Genomic DNA, 18,993 nt, shown 5'->3' with positions numbered 1-18,993 from the left:
TATCATTTCCCAACTTCCCTTCACCACCATAACCTAGGATGAGTAAGAGGTGCATGAGGCACGCTCTGGCTCTCAGAAGCTGGCTGAAGTAACAGTGATGTTTGATGAAGCCACAGGCCTCACCTGGAGGCAGCTGCTGAGCCCATGCAGGTCCTTAGCCATCCAGTGAGGATGGCTAAGACAAGGTGAGGCTGGTGGCTTCCCTGAGTACCAGCGTGCCTGCCCCCCCCAGGCCATCATTTATGACCCCAGGAGCTGTTGACTGAGGAGAACTGAACACCCCATCTAGGTTCAGATCACCTTTGCTGGGACCGGCCAAGCTGAGCTTCCAGACTGCACTGAAGCACGTGCTGCACATTTGCTTTTGTGTCCTACAAAATCCACAGCCCTAGAAGTGGAGGCTGGGTCAGGCTCCAAACAGTTTTTGCACTGACAAACATCAAAAATATTTGTTTCTCCTGTGGTATGTTGGCTGCAGGGGGGAATTAGCTAAGAAGAGCAGGGAAGGGCTGCCAAGATCATAACTTCATTTTGGATCCAGACAGTTACTAATTTATCATCAGTCAGAGGCAGCAGGCACCACCCTGCAGCTGTTGGCCTCTGTGTCATGCACCACACAGCACCAGTTTAAGCAAAACAAGGAATTCCTCTCCCCTGTCACCCCCTTATTTCTATACACTTGGGCTTATCATATGGAGAGAAGGCTGTGAGGGGTGGTAAGAGGAAGGAAAAAGCAGGCATGGAAGAGCTTCTGGAAAATGGCCAGCACACAGTGGGGTCTGATCACGTGCCAGAATCCACTGGTTTTCCCTTTTCTTGTTTCCTGGCAGAGCAATTCTTTTCCTGTTAGTCAAGTGTTTTCTTTATTATGCCTCATCTTAGATATGCTTTAATTTGCTCACAAGTGGCTGTAGGTTGGCTGAATGTGCACATGCTGAGGAAGAGGGGCTCAGAGGCATTAACTGATGTCCTGGTGTTGCCTTTGGGATCTGCAGGAAGTTGTTGCCCACTGGATTGCGGAATGCCGCCTTAGCATAGAACAGGCTCGCCTGCTCACGCTGCAAACAGCCCGCAAGATCGACATGCTGGGCAACAGAAGAGCAAGGAGAGAGGTAAATTTTATTTTTGGATGCAATGCCTGTGCATTCAGCTGGTTAAAAGACAAGGTAAAACATATTGTTAAACACTCTTATTCTAAGTGTAGAGTATAAATCCATGTTGAAAATAGCCTTAAGATATGCTTTTAATTGCCAGAAGATTGGGGAGTTAGTCAGAAGTGGAGATGAATCTGTTCAAGCATTGCTTGCTTGTCTCAACACAGTAAGATAGTTTGGAGTGACTGGAAACAGCTTTGCCATCCCCTGGGAACAGCAGAGCTCTCATCCTACCCCAAGGGGAAGGAATGCACTGAGAGATACAAATATTCAATAGAAGTGTTAGGTAAATATTTTCACTGGCTTATAAAACTGTTACTGCTAATGTGAGTTCTTCTAACCACAGGTAGCCATGACCAAAGTGGTTGTTCCACGAGCTGTACTGAAAGTGATTGACTGTGCAGTTCAAGTGTGTGGTGGAGCTGGAGTTTCTCAGGATTTTCCTTTGGCGTTCATGTGAGTAAAAGGAGATTGCCTGTAGATTCTAAGCATTTCTTTTATAATAATTTATAACACCAGTACATGCTGTTTCACCTCAGCATGAAGTAACAGTGTATGTCCCTTTAAGCTACAAAATTTAAACCAATTGTTTTTATAGTGCAATTAGCCTTACAAAAAATAAAAGCTGGCACTGGGCCTAAAATAGTTCTTATCAGCAGTAAAGAGGATGTGCTTCTAAAACTTACTGTTATCTCTTATGGCCTTGGGGAGAAGCGAAACTTCTGAATTCCCAGCCCACCCACCTCAATCGTGCCAGGAAGATTTTGCTGCAGCATCTCCCACGTGACAGCACTTTTCAAGCAAGGAGTGTCAAAAGGGCAGCAAAAGCAGTGCTGAGAGCTCCGTGTGGCTGCTGTGGCAGGGCAGGAGGCCAGGCCTAACGCAGCTCTCCCCCCACAGGTTCGCGTCCATACGCACCTTGCGCCTGGCAGACGGGCCCGATGAAGTTCATCTCTCAACCATTGCAAGGTGGGAGCTCCTGGATCAGTCCAAGAAACTCACTGCAAAAATCTAATGTCACATAAAGCCTTCTCTAATGGAGGGAAGATTAAGCAAAAGTTTCAGTGTAATAATGGTATCTAAGATAAAACTGAATGAACACAAAAACTTGATTCTAACTGGGAGCAATTCTCTCACTGTTTTCAATTATTGCACTTAATAATTATGGGCTTGCTTTTAAGAATTTGCAGAACACCAGGCAATAACTAATCTGGGTGTCTTTAGAATACTAAATAAAATCTATTTTCAAACAGGCCTGAAGTGCTTTCTTTGTTCTGAATCAGAGCATTTTATCCTTTTATTGTAGACAAAAGCAGTTTAGAGTCAGAAGTACCACACAATTTAATTTATTGCAAGCTAGGCTAAACTTTTATATTTGTTAAATTGACAAACACTGGAGGTAGTACGTTGCTTTTTCTTTTCCAAAGCTCAGTTACAGTCCAACCCTCTGCTCCCCAGTTCCTGCTCACAGCTGCCTTCCTTGTCACCGAGACTACACTCAGTCCTGCCCCCAGCCCCATTCAAGTGAGGCTCAGGGCAGCACAGAAAGCTGGAGCCTGGAATGATTCCTGGAGTTAGGATAATCACTTCTCAGCTTACACAGGGCTGGTAACTTAAGGGCAGTGAAGTTAAGGACACAAGGGTTTACTGTTTGCATGAACAAACAAACTCCCCCCTCCTGTTGGAGCCTGCAGAGAACACCCTGGGCTTGGCTCAGTCCTCAGGATGAGGCTGTGCCAGTTCCGTCCTTGAGCCCAGAGCCGAGCGCTCGCCTCAGGGTGTCCGGCTACAGCTGCAGTGGTCACTCAGGGTACAGTGGCAGAGTACCTAGAACTAGAAGCATTCCATGAAGTTCCTTCCCTCATGATACTTAAAACCAAGATCATAACCTCTTTGGAGAAAGCAGTAATTCTCATTTACATTTCCATCCACCTTAATTTCCTCTTGCTTCCTGCCAAGAATGTTTTCCAGGAAACCGAGAGTGTCAGCAGGTCAGTGGCTGAAATGCACTGCAACTACAAAACCACCTGCACTACTACATATGGTTCAGGAGTTTTGCTCTAGGCTGTCAAAACCTGCACAAAGTGTTTTTTTAACCAAGAATGCCCAGGATCACATTTAGCCACGTTCCAGTTAGGGTCTTGGACTGCCCTCATTTCTCTCACTTTCAATGAACAACTAGACAAGAATACCACCTTTGTCTCATTAACAAGGCTCTTAATTCCCTTTATTTTAAAATTCTATGTACATATGAATGATCTGTATAATGTACACTCAATATAGAAAGTTTTTATATACTGGATAATGTATAGAACATTTCACAATTACACTAATTTCTTACATAACATGTCAACTTTTTAAGGTTTTTTTGCTGAAGCTTCATCAATTTGGTCAAGCCAGTTATACATACAAATGTCTAATGCTGTTTGATCCGAGGAAGAAGATAATGTTAATGATTAAGGACATGAGTGAACTGGTGCAGGAACAAACCCTTTCAGGTCATGTTCAATGGAAGTGATCACATCAGACTGAGAAATGAAGGGATGCCCTTTTAGTGGGGTCGGTGAGGTCAAAGTTATTTTAGCCCAATTCCTCTAGACTGTAGCTCAACTCCAGTCATGCTAATTCAGAAAATATAAAAACTAGGAAAGTTTGATTCACAGTCTTGTAAACAAATATAAAGGAACAAAATGTGCTTATGTACAACAAGAAAAAATTCTTGTGTACCCATTTCAGCTGATCCACAGAGTGCTTTCTTGTGTTACAGTGTGGAAGTTAGAATCACTGACTTTTCCTAGAAAAAAAAGTCATAGAAAAAAGGAATAACACTGTCATAAACACCTGGCAAGGCAGTAAGTTCACTTCAATGTATTGGAGGAAAGTGCTGTTCCTCATCACTGGCCAGTCTGCCTTTGTCTCTTCCACAAGGATTTCCAGTCCTTAGCTGACATCTCCCACTTCGTTGTCTACCGGGGGTGGTACGTTGGGCATTACAGATGACGTCGTCCCTGCAGTGAGGTAACCAGCAACTCCAGGGCCTTTCAGGGGGAAAACAAATACTGGAGATTAGTTCTCCTTCTACTGGGTGACTGAACAGCTTTATTCCCTCTGGTAACACTCAGATACATCATCTGAGCCAACCAGACACCTTACACAGGAACATTTAAGAGTTTTTGTTTAGATTTTCTAAAATTTAGGAACACTGGAAACTAAGACTTCTTAGTCTACCAAGTGGAATAGCTTGTGGGGACCATTTTTGGGCTTGCTCAGTTTTTTTTTACTCTGATGTGCCAAGTAAGTGAAAAAGGACCCCAACCACCTGCATTACCCATCTCACCTTCCATCGTGGAAGCAACAGTAGAGCAGGGATGGCATTCCTTTGTTAAAGAAAGGCCCTGCCATGGAATTAAAGTCAGTTCACGCATGTGTTCAACTACTGGGCTCCTTGTGTATCTTTTCAGTGTTTTAAAGGTTTTTCCCAGCCTGCATAGTTCCAGGAAGCCCAATGGGCTGCCCCATGAAGAAACAGAACTGCCTAAAGCTTGTCTAGCCAGCATTTTGTGCCTTCAGTTGGAATAAAATGACAGCATTCTTGGGATAACAGAAATTCTACACTGGAGATGCAGGACTCACACCATTACTAAGTTTCTATGTTGATTATAATAGGAGCAATCAGTTTTGCCCTGCAGGCAAAGCCCCTCTCCCTGGAATTAAACCCTGGAATTAAAAATTTAGTCATACTGAAACTTTCAACAAATGCAATAAAAATTTAGGTTGCAGCATGAAGTGTTTTAACAGTAATTTTTATCATATTAGTGACTAGAGAACTGATCACCCACAGAATGTTCCTGCACCAATACAGCGATCAACTTGGTCTCAGACCTGCAGCCTACACTGCCAATATTCAACATACTAAGTTCTGCTGGGTCCTGTACTCTTCCCCTTTAAGCCATTTTCACTGAGTTCTCCCAAATTTACTATTCTTTCCTGCCCCACTCTCCTTTCTCCCACTTCAGCCAGAACATCAGAGCCTGGTTGGTCTCCCTGCAAACAGTCCCACACTAGTACTGCAAGGCAGAGAGCAAAGCAAGCAGTGCCTCTGGCAATAAAAAGCTCTCTGGCTGCAGGAAGGGACCACTCCTTGCCAGCCCATCAGTGGAACCTGCCAAGTGTCACACCCACTGCTACCCATCCTAGTGCAAAAATTCCCCATAGTTATCTCGTGCCTCAAGCTTTTCCATTTTGGAGGAATCCTAACACAGTTCCAAAGCTGAATTCCTGTGTAGCACCAGCAAGTGTCAGTGCAGGTGTCAGTGCTGGGCATTGTACAGCTCTAGGACATGCATCTGTAACTCGGAATGCAGCGAGCGCAGCGTGCGGTCTGCGAGGTGGTATCTACCTGCTTTAGAGAGCTACACAGAAGTTAGCAAGCTGCCTGACACAGCAGATCTAAAGCCCACTTCTCAGGTGAAGGGGACTGCTGCCAGTTAGAAGGGAAGGAGAAGAGACACCTGAGGGAAGAGAAATAAGCAAGGGAAGTTTCAAGGGAAGTGCAAATAGCAAAGCAATTTGAAGCAAGACATAAGGCAGAATACAAGATAAGAGAAGTTAAAAATAAAGCTTGGTTTCCATCTACACTTTGCATTTGTACAGCACCTTCATTCTACATTGGCAAGCACTTAAACATTAGGCGGTTTAAAAGCAGCATGGGCCTTAAGGCCATTGGAAAACTGTATTGCCCCCAGTCTCAAGCCTGACCACATCTGATAAAGTTTCAGTTCTTGGCCAATAATCAATCAGCATTTTCTTCCTACTCCTAAATTTATAGCATTTATGAAATTTAAATTTATAGTATTTATGAAAATACCAAGGAAATTCAATACAAACTGAATCAGTTCCAGTGTTGTCAAACTGGTATTAAACAATACAAAACCAGAAAACCCCTGTTCAGTGCTAAAGCGCTGAGTCCTGTGTGAAAAAAATACATCAAGTGTTCCAATACCTACTCTCAAAACACAAGCAACTACATCTAGAAGGTGTAGTTCCTGACTTGAAAGGCTCAAAATACATGCTAGTATCTTGCAGTAAAACTTGGCCATCTGATTTACACCTCATTAGTTCAGTTATGCTCAAAAGCTTTACCAAAATTCCTAAATTGGGTTAGATGAGAAAGTTCCTTGTGGCACATAGCTGTGTCCACACTGGCTTGTCACAAAGGACTTTAAAACCTCACCTGTGAGGCAAAGCTTTTAAGACCAAGCATTTGTTCAGCTGATGGCTACTGAGGAGTCAGAAGCTTGCAGACAGTTTGCTGCAATGCCATTATTTGCTACATCTGAAAATATTTTATATGACAGTGATGTTTTGGACTGTGACACTGTGTCTGTCAAGTGCTCAAGTGAAGGAAGAACAGGAGCAGATTTGCAGTGACATACTCGTCTGCACCATGCAAGGAAGTTCCCTCAGTTGCCAACCTTACTGTGCACACAGTGCACAGCACACACAGCTAAAATGCTCTTCACTACCAGTGGGGCTGGGGTGCATCTGAGGTGCCATTTCAATCTTGGTGGCACCAGCAGGGGAGCCACCCAAGGTGCACCACTGCAGCAGTGAAGCAAATGCTGCAAGCTCCACGTACAGGCACGAGGCCACCCTGGCAGGCCACTGATTCTGGCTGGAACACAGCCTCATACTCCAACCTATTAGTATTCCAACTTTTCCAACAGTACAGCTACCTGCCTAACCCTAAAGTTGTGTTAATTCACACAGCCAACTGATATAGACAGGTTCTAGAACTTCCTAAGAAAGCATGGAAAGCTATTGTCATTCATCAGTTTCAATTACATCTTTGCTCTATCACTACAGAGTACTTGCAAGTCTTGCCAGTGCCCAGATCCTGTTGCTAAGTATGTACAGTAAAGACTATGCAGAGAAATTAATTCTCAACCAGCAAGAAGTTTACCTTTTAGTAAGTGTTTTAAAAACTTACTGTATTTTTACAGCACTGACTGTTCAGACCACGTGATGGCACTAGATCCTGGGGAAAAACAGTAACTCCAGAGTCCAGTGTGACAATTAAGTAACAGTTCAGTATAATTCAGAACATAAACAGGAAAGAGTTGCTAACCTGTGAGGTATCCTGATGTTTGTGTATCAGAAATAAACAAGTCGTGTTTCTGATCCTTGAAGGCACTCCAAACAGAAGAACGGGACAGAATTTCATTTACCTGCAGTATTTGAAGAGATAACAGAGTGAGCAAGTGCCATTTGTCATGTTCTAGGCAAACAAACCCATTTTCTATTGCCAAACCATTCTGAAGGGATTACACCAAAGAATGTGGCAGTAGTTTAGGCTGCAATATGGAATTTGTGCACATTTCCAAGGAGACTTGCTTTTCCATGTGAATTGTGCAGCTGAACACAATGATTGAAAGAAGTTATTCAGTAGCTTCACTTTATCCTTTGTTCCCCAGAAAGGTGACAAGGAAAAGCAACCCTAGAAGCTGCCCTTGCCACTCACTGACAGCTGAGGGAGAATAGGACTTTTCCTGTACTAGAGCAAGATAGGGACTACTTGGAAGAAAGACTATTCCAACTTTCCTCCCCTTGAGAAAGCTTTCAACAAAAGGGTAAGAGGAAGGCATTAAGAACTAGCACAGTTACTGGGACAAATTTACTTAGATATACATCCATAATGCTGCTGCACTTATGTATTTATTTAAAAAACAGAAGAGAAATTTACATTTATAACAAGTTCTGAAGAGTTGTCAGTTAAAGATAACCAGCTCATAGAACATTTCTGCACTTGGAATTTGTCTTTTTTATTAGTGGCCTTCACATGCATTGAACCGACGACTTCTCCACAAGCAAGAGGTGAAGAAATTCCAAACCATAATCATTTTGCAGTGGCAGTGCGCTAAGACTTTAGGTGGAATGATGTACATGACAGCCAGAAGATTAAACAAGGGATGTTCAGAGTTTGGTACACACCTACCAAGTGTCAAAGCCCAGATAAGGACTTGTGAGTACTCACCTGTTCCCCATACTGCAGGCTACGAGACATGGATTTCAGAGTCTTAACAATCTGAGCTTTTGTTGCAGATGGGCTCTCCAGGGTCTCAAGACCAACACCTTCAAGCAGCTTCAGAAGATAAGGGACCAAATCTGCTTTCAAAGCCTGCAAACATACCCAAATGAGTTGTCTTAACATGGACAGGAAGCTCCATACAGAATTTTTATATCACTACCATTAGTGTGAACCAGAAGTGCCAACAGTTATTACTACAAATGCCAAGATGAGTCCATTTTTCCTGAGCTGTATGAATACAAACAAGAAAAAGCAAAGATACTGTCCAGCAATTCTTCTCTATCTAGGTGAAAAGTCAGCTGAATTAGTTGGCATCCCACTACACTTTCTCAGAGGACACAACACTACCCTGTGCATTAAGCTTCAATGCTCAGGTAACATCCTTGAACAGGTCTTCTTTTTAGATAAAAAACTCTTCCAACCAGAAAAGCACATCAGTTAAGTGTTCAGGAGGCTCCCAGATGCCATTTAAGTTGAACAGTTTAAATATACCACATTTCCACAGTCTGAGATTGTACTACTTACTTGGGCTACTAAGTCAGTTTGTTCCTTCTGAAACATTCGATTCAGTGTTTCACAGGCTATCCCAACCACATCTGATCTCTTCTTCATTCCATTCATGAGAGGGCCAATGGTCTCCAGCGATGCCATCGCTCTAACACAAAGCTGTAGAGAGAGAAACATCCTGAGGATTCTATTTTGTGCCAAGATTAATAGTTATTGCAGATATGGTCAGCCAACACCACACATTTCTCAGTGTCTGATCTAGCAATTCTCCATTAGTTAGCTATAGGTCCCTTGCTACACCGTATTTACAGTCAGAATAGTCCTTTTAGGAACACTACTAAACAATACAAGTACCTCCAGCTATGCTTTTCTCCCCTCAAGCACTTAAATGATTCAGTACCTCATTGTCTGACAATATGTGCATGACACGAATGGCACTTTTAGGAATGGCATTGTTCTTGTGATTCATAGCCTGGATTATCTTGTGAAGATGACCAAGAGGAGGAACTTGATCAGCTAGCTGAGGCTGGGCACTGAACAGGCACACAGTTGCTGTGGTAATGGTTTCTAAAGTTTCCCCCTGCAGAAAATTGAAAATCAACAGAAAATGGAAGTCAGTAAAGCCTTATGTATCATCATAATAACAACATTTCTCAATTGCTTTGCATTATAAATTTTTTCCCTAATGCTTATATATCATTTTGCTCTCAAGCTGTTAAAACAACAAGTGAAGAACATGATTATCAGCTCCAATAGTGGCAAACATTCACTAGTTCCATAAAGACAGATCACACAGGAATTCCGAAGCACTATTTCTAGCATATTGAGAATCCAGTGTATCTGGCTAAGTTGCTTGGTGGAAGCACCAATAGCATGGATGTTTGGCTGACCACCTGAACTCCTAAAGGATTCTGCAGTCTGTGCAGAAGCACTCGTCATACCTTGTGTATTCTATGTGCCTCTACAAACTGCTGTCACATCTTTGTAATAAAGGTGCCTGTTTTATTCAACATGCTAGTTAGCTTCCATCCTGCAAGTATAACACAGAATCTGTCTGAGCACTGTTTAAAAATTAATTTTTAAACTGTAACACATTTGCTGTACTCATTACACTAAGGTGGCAGCCTTAGTCACATAATTTATACCAGAGTGGGAACTTAGTGTTGCAGAAGGACAACAAAAGTCTCAAGAACAGAAAATTTTTAGGTGGTGTAGAACAAGTGCCATTTTTTTAGGTTGGTCAGTCATGGAATAATTAAAAGACACTTCATTTGTTAAGCCTTATCACTAGCACAAAAGAAGTCTCTAAGACTTAACTGAAGCTAATTCTATGGCTTCAGGAACTTTAAAAACCTTGACTCATGTTCAAAAGTTGCCTAAACATATCAGCACACTTTTAGAGAGAGTCAGAAAGCAGACAGAAAACACCATTTATGATGGGAATAAAGTGTGAGAATCTAAATTAATCAGAAACTAAAAGAATAAAAACTTAAGAACGCTAAACACCTTCAAAGCATAGAATCAGAAAAAAGTCATCTTACATGGGGGTTATTTTTCTCCAGTAGTTCAGTAAACTTTTCCAACAGTGCAATGAGAAATTCTCTTGGTTTCCGTAAAACCCAGGCCGGCTGGGCAATAAAAATCCTGAGGAAGACTCCCCCCACTGAAAGTTCACCTTCTGCCTCACCGTACACCACAGCAAAGTCTTCAGGCAACTGTTGAATTGTAAAGTAAAAGTTATTGACAAGGGTATTTGAGAGACCTACAACTGTTTCTCTAAGTGGGCAGGGTCACTAACTGTATTCTCTGAAACAGAGCTGTGCAAGGCCAATCAACCCTTCATCTTGACATGAGGTAAGAAGTGACAGCAGAAAGAACAGTGCAGTGCAGGCAGGACCACTACAGTGAACTTTTCTTTCAAAGAACACAATTAACTGAACCTACAACTGCAACAGTGGCAAACCCTAGTCCAAAAGAAGCACCAGCAATGAGGCTGATGATACAACAGCTCTTTCCTTCCTTGCACACTTCAGGGAAAGATTTCTCACCATCACTCCAGGGAAGTTTCCAGTTTTCATCTGGATCAAAATAGACATTATGATGTGTTCAGACACTGGTTTAATGTTGAACTAGAGGACTGTTGGAAAGAAGTAATGTCTAGCTTTTCACAGATACTGGAAATCACTACATGCTGAAACACCTCATTGATGGGACTGATGCGAGGGAATGGCTTAAGGACTCAAATATTTTTTGAGACCCAGTGACTTACTAAAGTTACTTCACATTTACCAAGAGCAGGATTACTATGGCTATGTAGTGACAGGACTTTTTCCAGCAAGCCAGTAATGTCTCAACATTCTCCTTTGTTGCTGACTTTTGATGAGTTTTAGAATCACCTAAACTATCAAAATGTTCAGAGTACGCTGACAGTGGTTTTATCTATAAGTGTCTCATTTCAAGCTGTAAGCTAGTAACAATAGCATCAATTCAACATGAAACCAGTTCTGTTTTCAGTTATGAACAGTTATGTTTACAGCACAGCAGTAAACTCCTGTTAGTACTTTAAGGAAAAAGCCTGTTAGAGTCCAACACAAGCATCTATTATCATGTGGCTTACAGCCTCCCTGGACACACCCAAAGCAGAAACAATATACTTTTACCTTCCAGTTAGTGTCAGGGTTGTCCCTCTGAAGTTTAAAGTGCCTTTAAAAAGAAAGTAAGTTTTAATGAGCAGTAAAAGAAGCAGTTGTCTTCTCTACTTGACACCTTAGTCTCCCTCCATCATTGTGCAGCAGCTCCAGATTCTAAGCTCCGTTCTACCCCCATTGTATCCCTCCAAATCCTACAGCAGTGAGCAAATACCTGGACTGTGCACAAACTGCACCTGCATCACTGACTTACTGGTACAGTACAGAAACAGTGAACAAGTTTATTTCACTGAAGTCTGGCTTGCAAGAATTCTACTTTTTACAGGCAGAGCTCTGTCTCACAGTTCTTCTACAGCAACTCTGGTTCACTGCCAGAGAGTGTCTCAGTAAAAGATAACTGAGTCAGAAAGTTTCCACGTACTCAAGCATCATTTCTCGAACTGTTGTTGATACTTTCTCTCTGGAGCTGTCATTCCAAATTAACTCTGGATTTTCATGGGTTCCCTCAAAGATATGAACAGCAGCTTCAGGGTTGTCTCTCATGGCATCCATGAAGACTCCAGGTAAAAATTTCATTAGTGTGATTCTAACCTAGAAGGGATGAACATAAATGACACTTAGTCTATCATATGACTAACTAACTGACAGGACAAGCTGATAGAAATAGAAAACTCCACAATGTCCAACTGTCTTTAATGCAAGAATTGTCAAGTGCTAGACTACTATACCACAAAATAAAATAGTGCCATCATTTCAAATAGCAATAGCCAGTGACACTGAAATCTAGGTCTCTACTGTAAAATCATTACAAATGGAAACCAAACTGCTTATACAAGTTACTGTACAGTTTCTAGAAGTCTGCTCACAGATTAGAAGTTAAATTTTGAAAAAGCCTGATTGCTCCTTACATGAGTCTTTCAGACACAGAAGAGGATTTTTTTGCCCACCTTTAGAGAGATGAAGGCAATATCAAGAAAGAGTTCCCACATGAGCTGTTAAGATTCTCACCTTTGGACCCACCAGCTTATCTGCAGTCATTTTAGCAAAAAGCTCTGCGGTTTGGGCTCGGACCTGCGGATGAGTTGAGTTGCAAAACATATCTAATAAGTAGATCAAAGCACCTGTAACAAAGAGATAGGGAGCATCCAATTTAGTATATTTTTCTGGTCACAAGTAGTAGAAAATGTCCAGTTCCAGACTGATTATTTTAAAGGGAAGAGTGGCCACTCCAAGCACTTAAAGCCCATTGTTGAAGAAACATTTGCTTTCAGGGTAGTACTGTACCTTTTGCCATGGCCTCTTTAATTATTTTTGTGCTAGATGTCAGAGCATACAAAGTTTCAAGGACAAGCTGCCGACCTGTCAAAATAAAGAGCATTGAGAACTTTGTGTCACAGGGAATGCATAAGGGAAGATAAATGTAACTGATCTCAACAGAAAACTGTATCAAAACTGCAATAAAGCTTCAGAAAATTACAAGCTTAGGGATTTCTGCTCACACTACATTAGTTAAGGAATGTCAAATCAATCCCACATTCCAGCATAACTTCTTAATTAGATGCTAATTAGCTAAATTCTCAGAAATAATTTGTCAGTGGAACACTACACAATTCAGAAGTAATGAGAATACCTGCATTTCCTATGTTTCAGGTCACACATTTAAGACAAAAAACTGGTCATACACAGCATTTTTGTAAACCATCCTTGTTAGCTTTGGATATGATAGTCATTAATGTTTAAATCAGCTGACAGAAGTGACTTAGCATATCATAGGGCCTGTGATGACAGAGATGGTCTAAATTTTCCATTTGTTTAAAAAATTATCTATTTCTATTCCTGCTTCCTGTCACCTTCTTTAAAAAAATCATGATTTCTGTTTGGTAGCTCTGATTTTCTTATCTAGCAGGGGAATAACTTATAGTTGAAGAATGTTATTAGGACTGGGCATAGAAACACCATGCTTCATTGAGGATGTATTGCAGTACTGTCTTTACTGCTCTCATTAGTAGCTGAGCAACTGGAATGGAGCACAGCAACAGCTGGGAAGCCTGAGGAAAGCTTTGTTCCAATATATAGGTGTTCTTACTGTAGCTTCTATTCATAACCCAGCTCTCTATCTTATAAAGCTAACAAGACCATTGTAGCCTAAAACTCAGAGCTAATTTCAGCCAGCTGCATTCTTATAAATTCCTGAGTTGGAAACCCTTTTCCTTGCAAGATGGAGAATGCTATGGTACCTACTTGAAGGTAAGGAATGCAGGAGTGCCAGTAAGTTGGCAAGAACCATTGCCTCAGCAATGTTGTTAACACATTCTTGATTACTTGTTACTATGTTCACTACCTGCAAAAGATCAGAAACAGCACTTGATTATACTTCAGCTATTCAGACACTTCAGAAAACCCAGTGTATGAAGTCAGCCAATTCACTGGCCACCAGAACTGATATTTACAACATTTATTCCTGCCACCATATTGTTTTGTCACTTCAGGCAGGAAGGATGCAAAGACACATGCATGACACATGTTCCTCCAAGGAGGAACTGACACCTTGGAACCCCAATCTTAGCATTTTTAGATGCTACTCTAACAGCTACACAATCAGGTTTGTTTATGGTGACTACATAAAGCATCCAGACAGGGAGGTTGGGAGTTTGTGGGGGTTCGTTTGTTTTTTGGTTGGTTTGGTTTTTACCTCCAGAGCCAACTGCTGCACCAGGCCAGCTCCATGAACACGCAGAAGGGAGAATATCAACTTAAAGTGCCCTATGCATTCACACTCAGAACCTGCAAGAGACCACATAAATTACTCCCCATGCCAGCCAAAGCATTCACTGAAGGCCAATTCCCATGCCCATATTTCACTGTACTGAGGTGTTACAGACTACACAGCTGCATGTAGTCAGCCACAGAAGCTTCAACAGCTCATACAGGACAGCACCTGCTACAGAGTTAGAAGATTATGGGCTCCTCTCTATTAATCTAGCTTCCAGAGAATTTCAGGTCAACAATTTTTCAAAAACAAGAGGGTAACTCCCCACTCCAAGGAAAATAAGTGATGTAATTCTTGGACTACCTAGTTACTTATAAAACAACTAAAATTCTGTAATTTTATTTATCACTGACCATCAAAACCTATTGTCTTCAAAGACACTTGCCCTTTCAGAATGTCCCAGCTCAGAGCAGGCTTGCTGTCTCCAGCAGGAGCAGCTGCCTTCAGGTTTATAATTGCAAGCACGGAGAACATCCCTACCAGCTATTATTAGATGCCACAACAGTAACATGGTTTGCTTTCAGAAGTAGCATATAATACAGTAGGAAAACATCTTAATCATTTATCTCAGGCTTTTCCAGTCTGTACATTGATGTCTGCTCATTAAACTTTGCTGCCCACTCTCAAGAGCATCTTCTCCTCTTGCTTTACTACAACCCTAACACAGGTGCCATTTAGGTTAACTAGCACAAAGTACTCAGTTCAAGGAAGATTCTATGATGCAAGGAAGTTTAAAAAGCAGTTGAAGATTCTTTGAAGGATTACAGAAAGTTTCTTTCAAGAAGTTTAAGTCTTCCTAGCAACAGCAGAATTGAATTACATTTAAAACCTAATGATTCAGATATAAAAACAGATAAGGCTTGAATTTAACCCAAAATTTTGCTACATTTACTGACAGTGTTTTCCAAGTAAGGGAAATATCCAGCAAGCTTATATGGCTTACTAACAATGTTAAAGTCTGTCAGCAAGCAAAAAAAGCTTCTTTCTCACTGGAAGACACAGACTACAGAGGTTCAGAGTTTTTAAGGCTGTCCACAGAAGAGTATACTGGGGAAGTTCAGTTTTAAGCCTACCTGGGTTGTGCTTTATGACGTTTCTCAGAGCCTCCAGGGCCATTTCAACTCTCCGTAAGCGATCTCCATGTTGATTGGACTCCACTTTCCCAGTCTGAGTTATCGCCATGAGCGTATGAAGGTACTGTGCTTGTGAGCCTACGTAATCCAAGAGGCTTGCAGCAAAGGCTTTAGGGAGCTTTGAAGGAGAGATGACAGCATTTTTAGCTGTGTGGTGCAACAGTAGCCACAGCAGAAGAAACTGTATCCAAGTAACTTCTACATTTCATATATTTCTTTCTTCCAGACAGGCAGATCTTCTCTATGATCACTCTAACACCTGGATCACATTAAACCCTATTTCTATCTACACATACACTTAAAAAGCTGCACTACTCCAACAGGTGTGTTTGCCCATACATAGAGACTGACTGTAAAGCCAACAGGCACCTCCTGGAATTACTGAATCAACCCAAGTGTCTGCATCACAAGCTTGTAGAGAGAAGTCATTAAGACAGCTGAAGAGTACATCTTTATGACAGACTTGGTCTTTTAATTTATTCTGCTCCAGTAAAGAGCTTTCTCATAACATGCTGATCTTGAAGGAAATTTCCGTAACATTTTGTATTTCCCTCCATTCTGTTTGCACTCACAGATAAACAGGAAGAAGTGGCATTCCAAACACTAGATTTAACAGAAAATTTTTTAGCTACATCTCACCTCTAGTTGGAAGGTAGGGACCTCATTGTAGACTCTAACAAAAACCTCTCCCACAATAAGTTCCTTTGCATGGTCACTGAAGACAAAGTCAGATCCATAGCTCTTGTCACAATCACCCTTTAAGCAGAGATAAGCAGCACAAGCTCAGACAGAAAATCTTGTAGGAAGTATAAAGCTATAATCCTATCATGAAATAGGCAATACTTGAACAGAAAACTTAATGCTTCAGCAAGTCAGAAGCCCAGACTGAAACATAACACAAAATGAACAAGCAAAACCTTAGGGTTTTTTGTTTTCTTTTAAAAACTACGGAATGAAGAAAGCAACTTTGGGGTAGACAACAATGGATACTTGTATTAATCATACACTTGCATCCCTAGAGTATATAGGAAAACACAAAACAGTTTTTAAAAAAAATAGTACTGAGATTTAAAGTAAAGAATATCTTACTCTTTTAATCATGCTTTCTTGCTGAGATTCCAAAAACTCAATTAATTCAGCTCGTGTCCCGTTGTTCCAGATCAAGTAGGGGTTCTCTGTGTTACTGTTAAGCATCTTCAGAGTCTAAGAAAAGGAATTTACACAATGTAACACATTTACAACAGTTTTGGATCGTTATGCACAGTAATCAGCATGTTTCATAGTAATCTCATTAACAGCTAGACTAATTACACAAGCAAGTTTAAAGTAGGAAACTTCCCATATTGGAAAAACATACAGGAAAAACAGCATGTGCAAGTTATGTGGTAAAGTACAATATAAATTTTAATTTTCTGTTTGTTCTGCTCTGAAACACACTTACTTCAGATTCTCCATCCATTTTTGACAGAGAGCAGCAACTACCTGCAGTATCTCTTTACAGATTACTTCCTTGGCACTACTTTTTAAAAGTTAAATTTAACCTTTGCTCTCCATCATCATTATGTCCTTAAGCCTTGAACAATTAACTCCACTTTTTTGTTCCTGTATTTGTTTTGCAAACATTAGTCTATAAAGCACTGTTCCTGTCCATAGTGCTTGAGGCTGAAACAGTTTCTTTTCCTTGCAGTTACCTCAACTAAAAATCACACTGCTGTTCTCAGTATCAATTTGGTCTAAGAGAGCTCAGTGTTTTACAAGTGACCAGCTACTCCTTTTATAAATCACTAGAGAAAGTTTTGGCCAACAGATGCTTACCTCAGTAGGACTGACCACAGCAAGTTTTCTTGCAATGTAGGGTGTCAACATTCCAGCCAAGCTTTTCCTGATTGCTGGGTTTTCAGGAGTAGCTTGTTCATCAGAAAGATACCCTCCAAGGCGACTCAGGGCCAGGAGACTGAGCTTAGCAAGGCTATTTGCTACCTCCTGAAAAATACAGACAGTTTGAGAAAGAGCTTTGTTCTGATAGCAAAAATTTACTTTTATACTGTTTGATGTAGATTAAAAGTGTCTTGCATGAAGTCCATTAGAAATCACGGGCTTTGGCAGCCTTAACAGTTCAATGCTTTAAAAAACAAAAACAACAACAACAAAAAACCCTCAAGGAGTACTCATCACTAGACAAAAATTCCCTTCCAAAACTCTCTGTTGATGTTACTCCTCATGCTATTCAATGATTCTAACAAATATTTGAACACACTTGGTCTCAGTAAGAGATGGCAAACAACAGCCACTGATGATTGACAGCACCTCAGCAACATTACCTGGTGGTTTGAATCTTCACTTTTCTGAATCCCGCTCTCCTCCAGTGTATAATCATAGTTGAAGAGGTAACCCAGTAAGTACCACAGAACTCCAGCTTGGAACAAATGTGTTTGTAGCCAGTAATCCAAGGCAAAGGAGCTAACACACTCTACTCCTAAAGCAGCTACTCGTGGTATGGTCTGGAGGGAGAAAAAAGAAGTTTGCCTTAAAGCCTGTAACCAAAGAATGCCAACTGGTTTCTGTATATAAGATTTAAAAGCCCAAACTTGCTAATTCTGCAGTACTATCTAAGCAACCCAGAGACAAGACTGAAGTAGACATAATTTCTGCAGCTGTAGTATTGGTAATCAACAACATGGCTAATTAGTCAGCATCTTTCAAAGGGAAGAGTACTTGAATAGTTATTTCATATGATTAGAAAGAAGCATTGATGAACTGCTGGGAAAGCAATTTAAAACTGTAGCAGAGATTGCCAGGAGAGTTTTTTATGGCAATACATGTGTCCTGTAGGGACTAAAGAACACACAAGCATATACAGTCAATTACTAGAATCTGGTTTTAGTCTCACGTTTTCACACACCCCACATGAAAATTTAAAGACAAGCCTTCCTTTCTTAATTCAGACAAAATTAATTATTTTTATAACATGAGGCAAGTTCAAAAGAGCTAAATGGCAAGAAAACTTCTTAAATATTGCTCCCAGAGTTTATGCTGACTTTAGAGTCTATCTGCTTATGCAAGGCTTAGTTGTAGTACATTTATTTGCTAATTAGGTACAGTAAGCCAAACTTCCTAATGTGTCAGTTAAAAGGCAAAAGTAGCTGAATCTTTAGAGGGGCTGCAGTTTAAATCTACAGTTTAAATGGATTCAAATGCAAGTGCTGAAACAAGGCAATTCAGTTCTGTATCTCATGATTTGCTGGGATCTTACAGAGGGGTTTGACCAGGCACTGCAACTATGAGGAAAGGCTGAGAGAATTGGGTTTGTTCACCCTGGAAAATAGAAGGCTTCAAGGTGACCTAATTGGGCCCTCAAGTACCTGAAGGGAGCCTGCACAAAAGAAGGAGAGGGACTTTCTACAGCTGTATGGAGTGATATGACAAGGGGAAAAGGCTTCAAACAGAGTAGGTTTAGACCAGACGTTAGGAAGTATTCTTTACTGTGAGGGTGGTGAGGCACTGGAACAGATTGCCCAGAGAAATGTGGATGCCCCATCCCTGGCAGTGTTCAAGGCCAGGTTGGATGCAGCTCTAGGCAATTTGGTCTAGTGAAAGGTGTCCCTGACCATGGCAGGGGAATTGGAATTAAAAGAACTTAATGTCTCTTCCAACACAAACCGTTCTATGATTCTATGACTGTCTTATCTGCCCA

The 18,993-nt window shown here is 41.1% G+C and overlaps 2 protein-coding genes across 5 annotated transcripts in view; one reads left to right on the top strand and one right to left on the bottom strand.

Annotated features, from left to right (window-relative positions):
- The window catches only part of ACAD11 (acyl-CoA dehydrogenase family member 11), a 29,051-nt gene extending 26,643 nt beyond the window's left edge, over positions 1–2,408 (top strand). Inside the window, exons 18-20 of the mRNA XM_064704792.1 lie at positions 996–1,112; positions 1,501–1,610; positions 2,055–2,408. Of these exons, the coding sequence (XP_064560862.1) occupies positions 996–1,112; positions 1,501–1,610; positions 2,055–2,169 (342 nt within the window). The 3' untranslated portion in view covers positions 2,170–2,408. The remainder of the gene's footprint in view (positions 1–995; positions 1,113–1,500; positions 1,611–2,054) is intronic.
- Positions 2,409–2,539: 131 nt separating this feature from the next.
- The window catches only part of DNAJC13 (DnaJ heat shock protein family (Hsp40) member C13), a 56,975-nt gene continuing 40,521 nt past the window's right edge, over positions 2,540–18,993 (bottom strand). For 3 of the 4 annotated variants that reach the window (XM_064704789.1, XM_064704791.1, XM_064704790.1), the window contains 17 exons: positions 17,621–17,800; positions 17,115–17,282; positions 16,389–16,502; positions 15,939–16,055; positions 15,240–15,417; positions 14,089–14,180; positions 13,638–13,737; positions 12,681–12,755; positions 12,405–12,517; positions 11,818–11,987; positions 11,409–11,451; positions 10,290–10,463; positions 9,149–9,328; positions 8,767–8,907; positions 8,188–8,331; positions 7,282–7,381; positions 2,541–4,192 (listed from right to left, as the gene is read on the bottom strand). In XM_064704789.1, coding sequence (XP_064560859.1) covers positions 4,095–4,192; positions 7,282–7,381; positions 8,188–8,331; positions 8,767–8,907; positions 9,149–9,328; positions 10,290–10,463; positions 11,409–11,451; positions 11,818–11,987; positions 12,405–12,517; positions 12,681–12,755; positions 13,638–13,737; positions 14,089–14,180; positions 15,240–15,417; positions 15,939–16,055; positions 16,389–16,502; positions 17,115–17,282; positions 17,621–17,800 — 2,187 coding nt within the window. In that variant the 3' untranslated portion in view covers positions 2,541–4,094. Of the gene's footprint in view, positions 4,193–5,553; positions 5,666–7,281; positions 7,382–8,187; positions 8,332–8,766; positions 8,908–9,148; positions 9,329–10,289; positions 10,464–11,408; positions 11,452–11,817; positions 11,988–12,404; positions 12,518–12,680; positions 12,756–13,637; positions 13,738–14,088; positions 14,181–15,239; positions 15,418–15,938; positions 16,056–16,388; positions 16,503–17,114; positions 17,283–17,620; positions 17,801–18,993 lie in introns of all 4 variants that reach the window. The other variant, XR_010439133.1, reaches the window with a different exon arrangement.

Source organism: Zonotrichia leucophrys, chromosome 2, assembly GCF_028769735.1.
Source record: "Zonotrichia leucophrys gambelii isolate GWCS_2022_RI chromosome 2, RI_Zleu_2.0, whole genome shotgun sequence".
Taxonomy (NCBI): domain Eukaryota; kingdom Metazoa; phylum Chordata; class Aves; order Passeriformes; family Passerellidae; genus Zonotrichia; species Zonotrichia leucophrys.
This window is presented reverse-complemented; position numbering and strand designations above follow the sequence as displayed.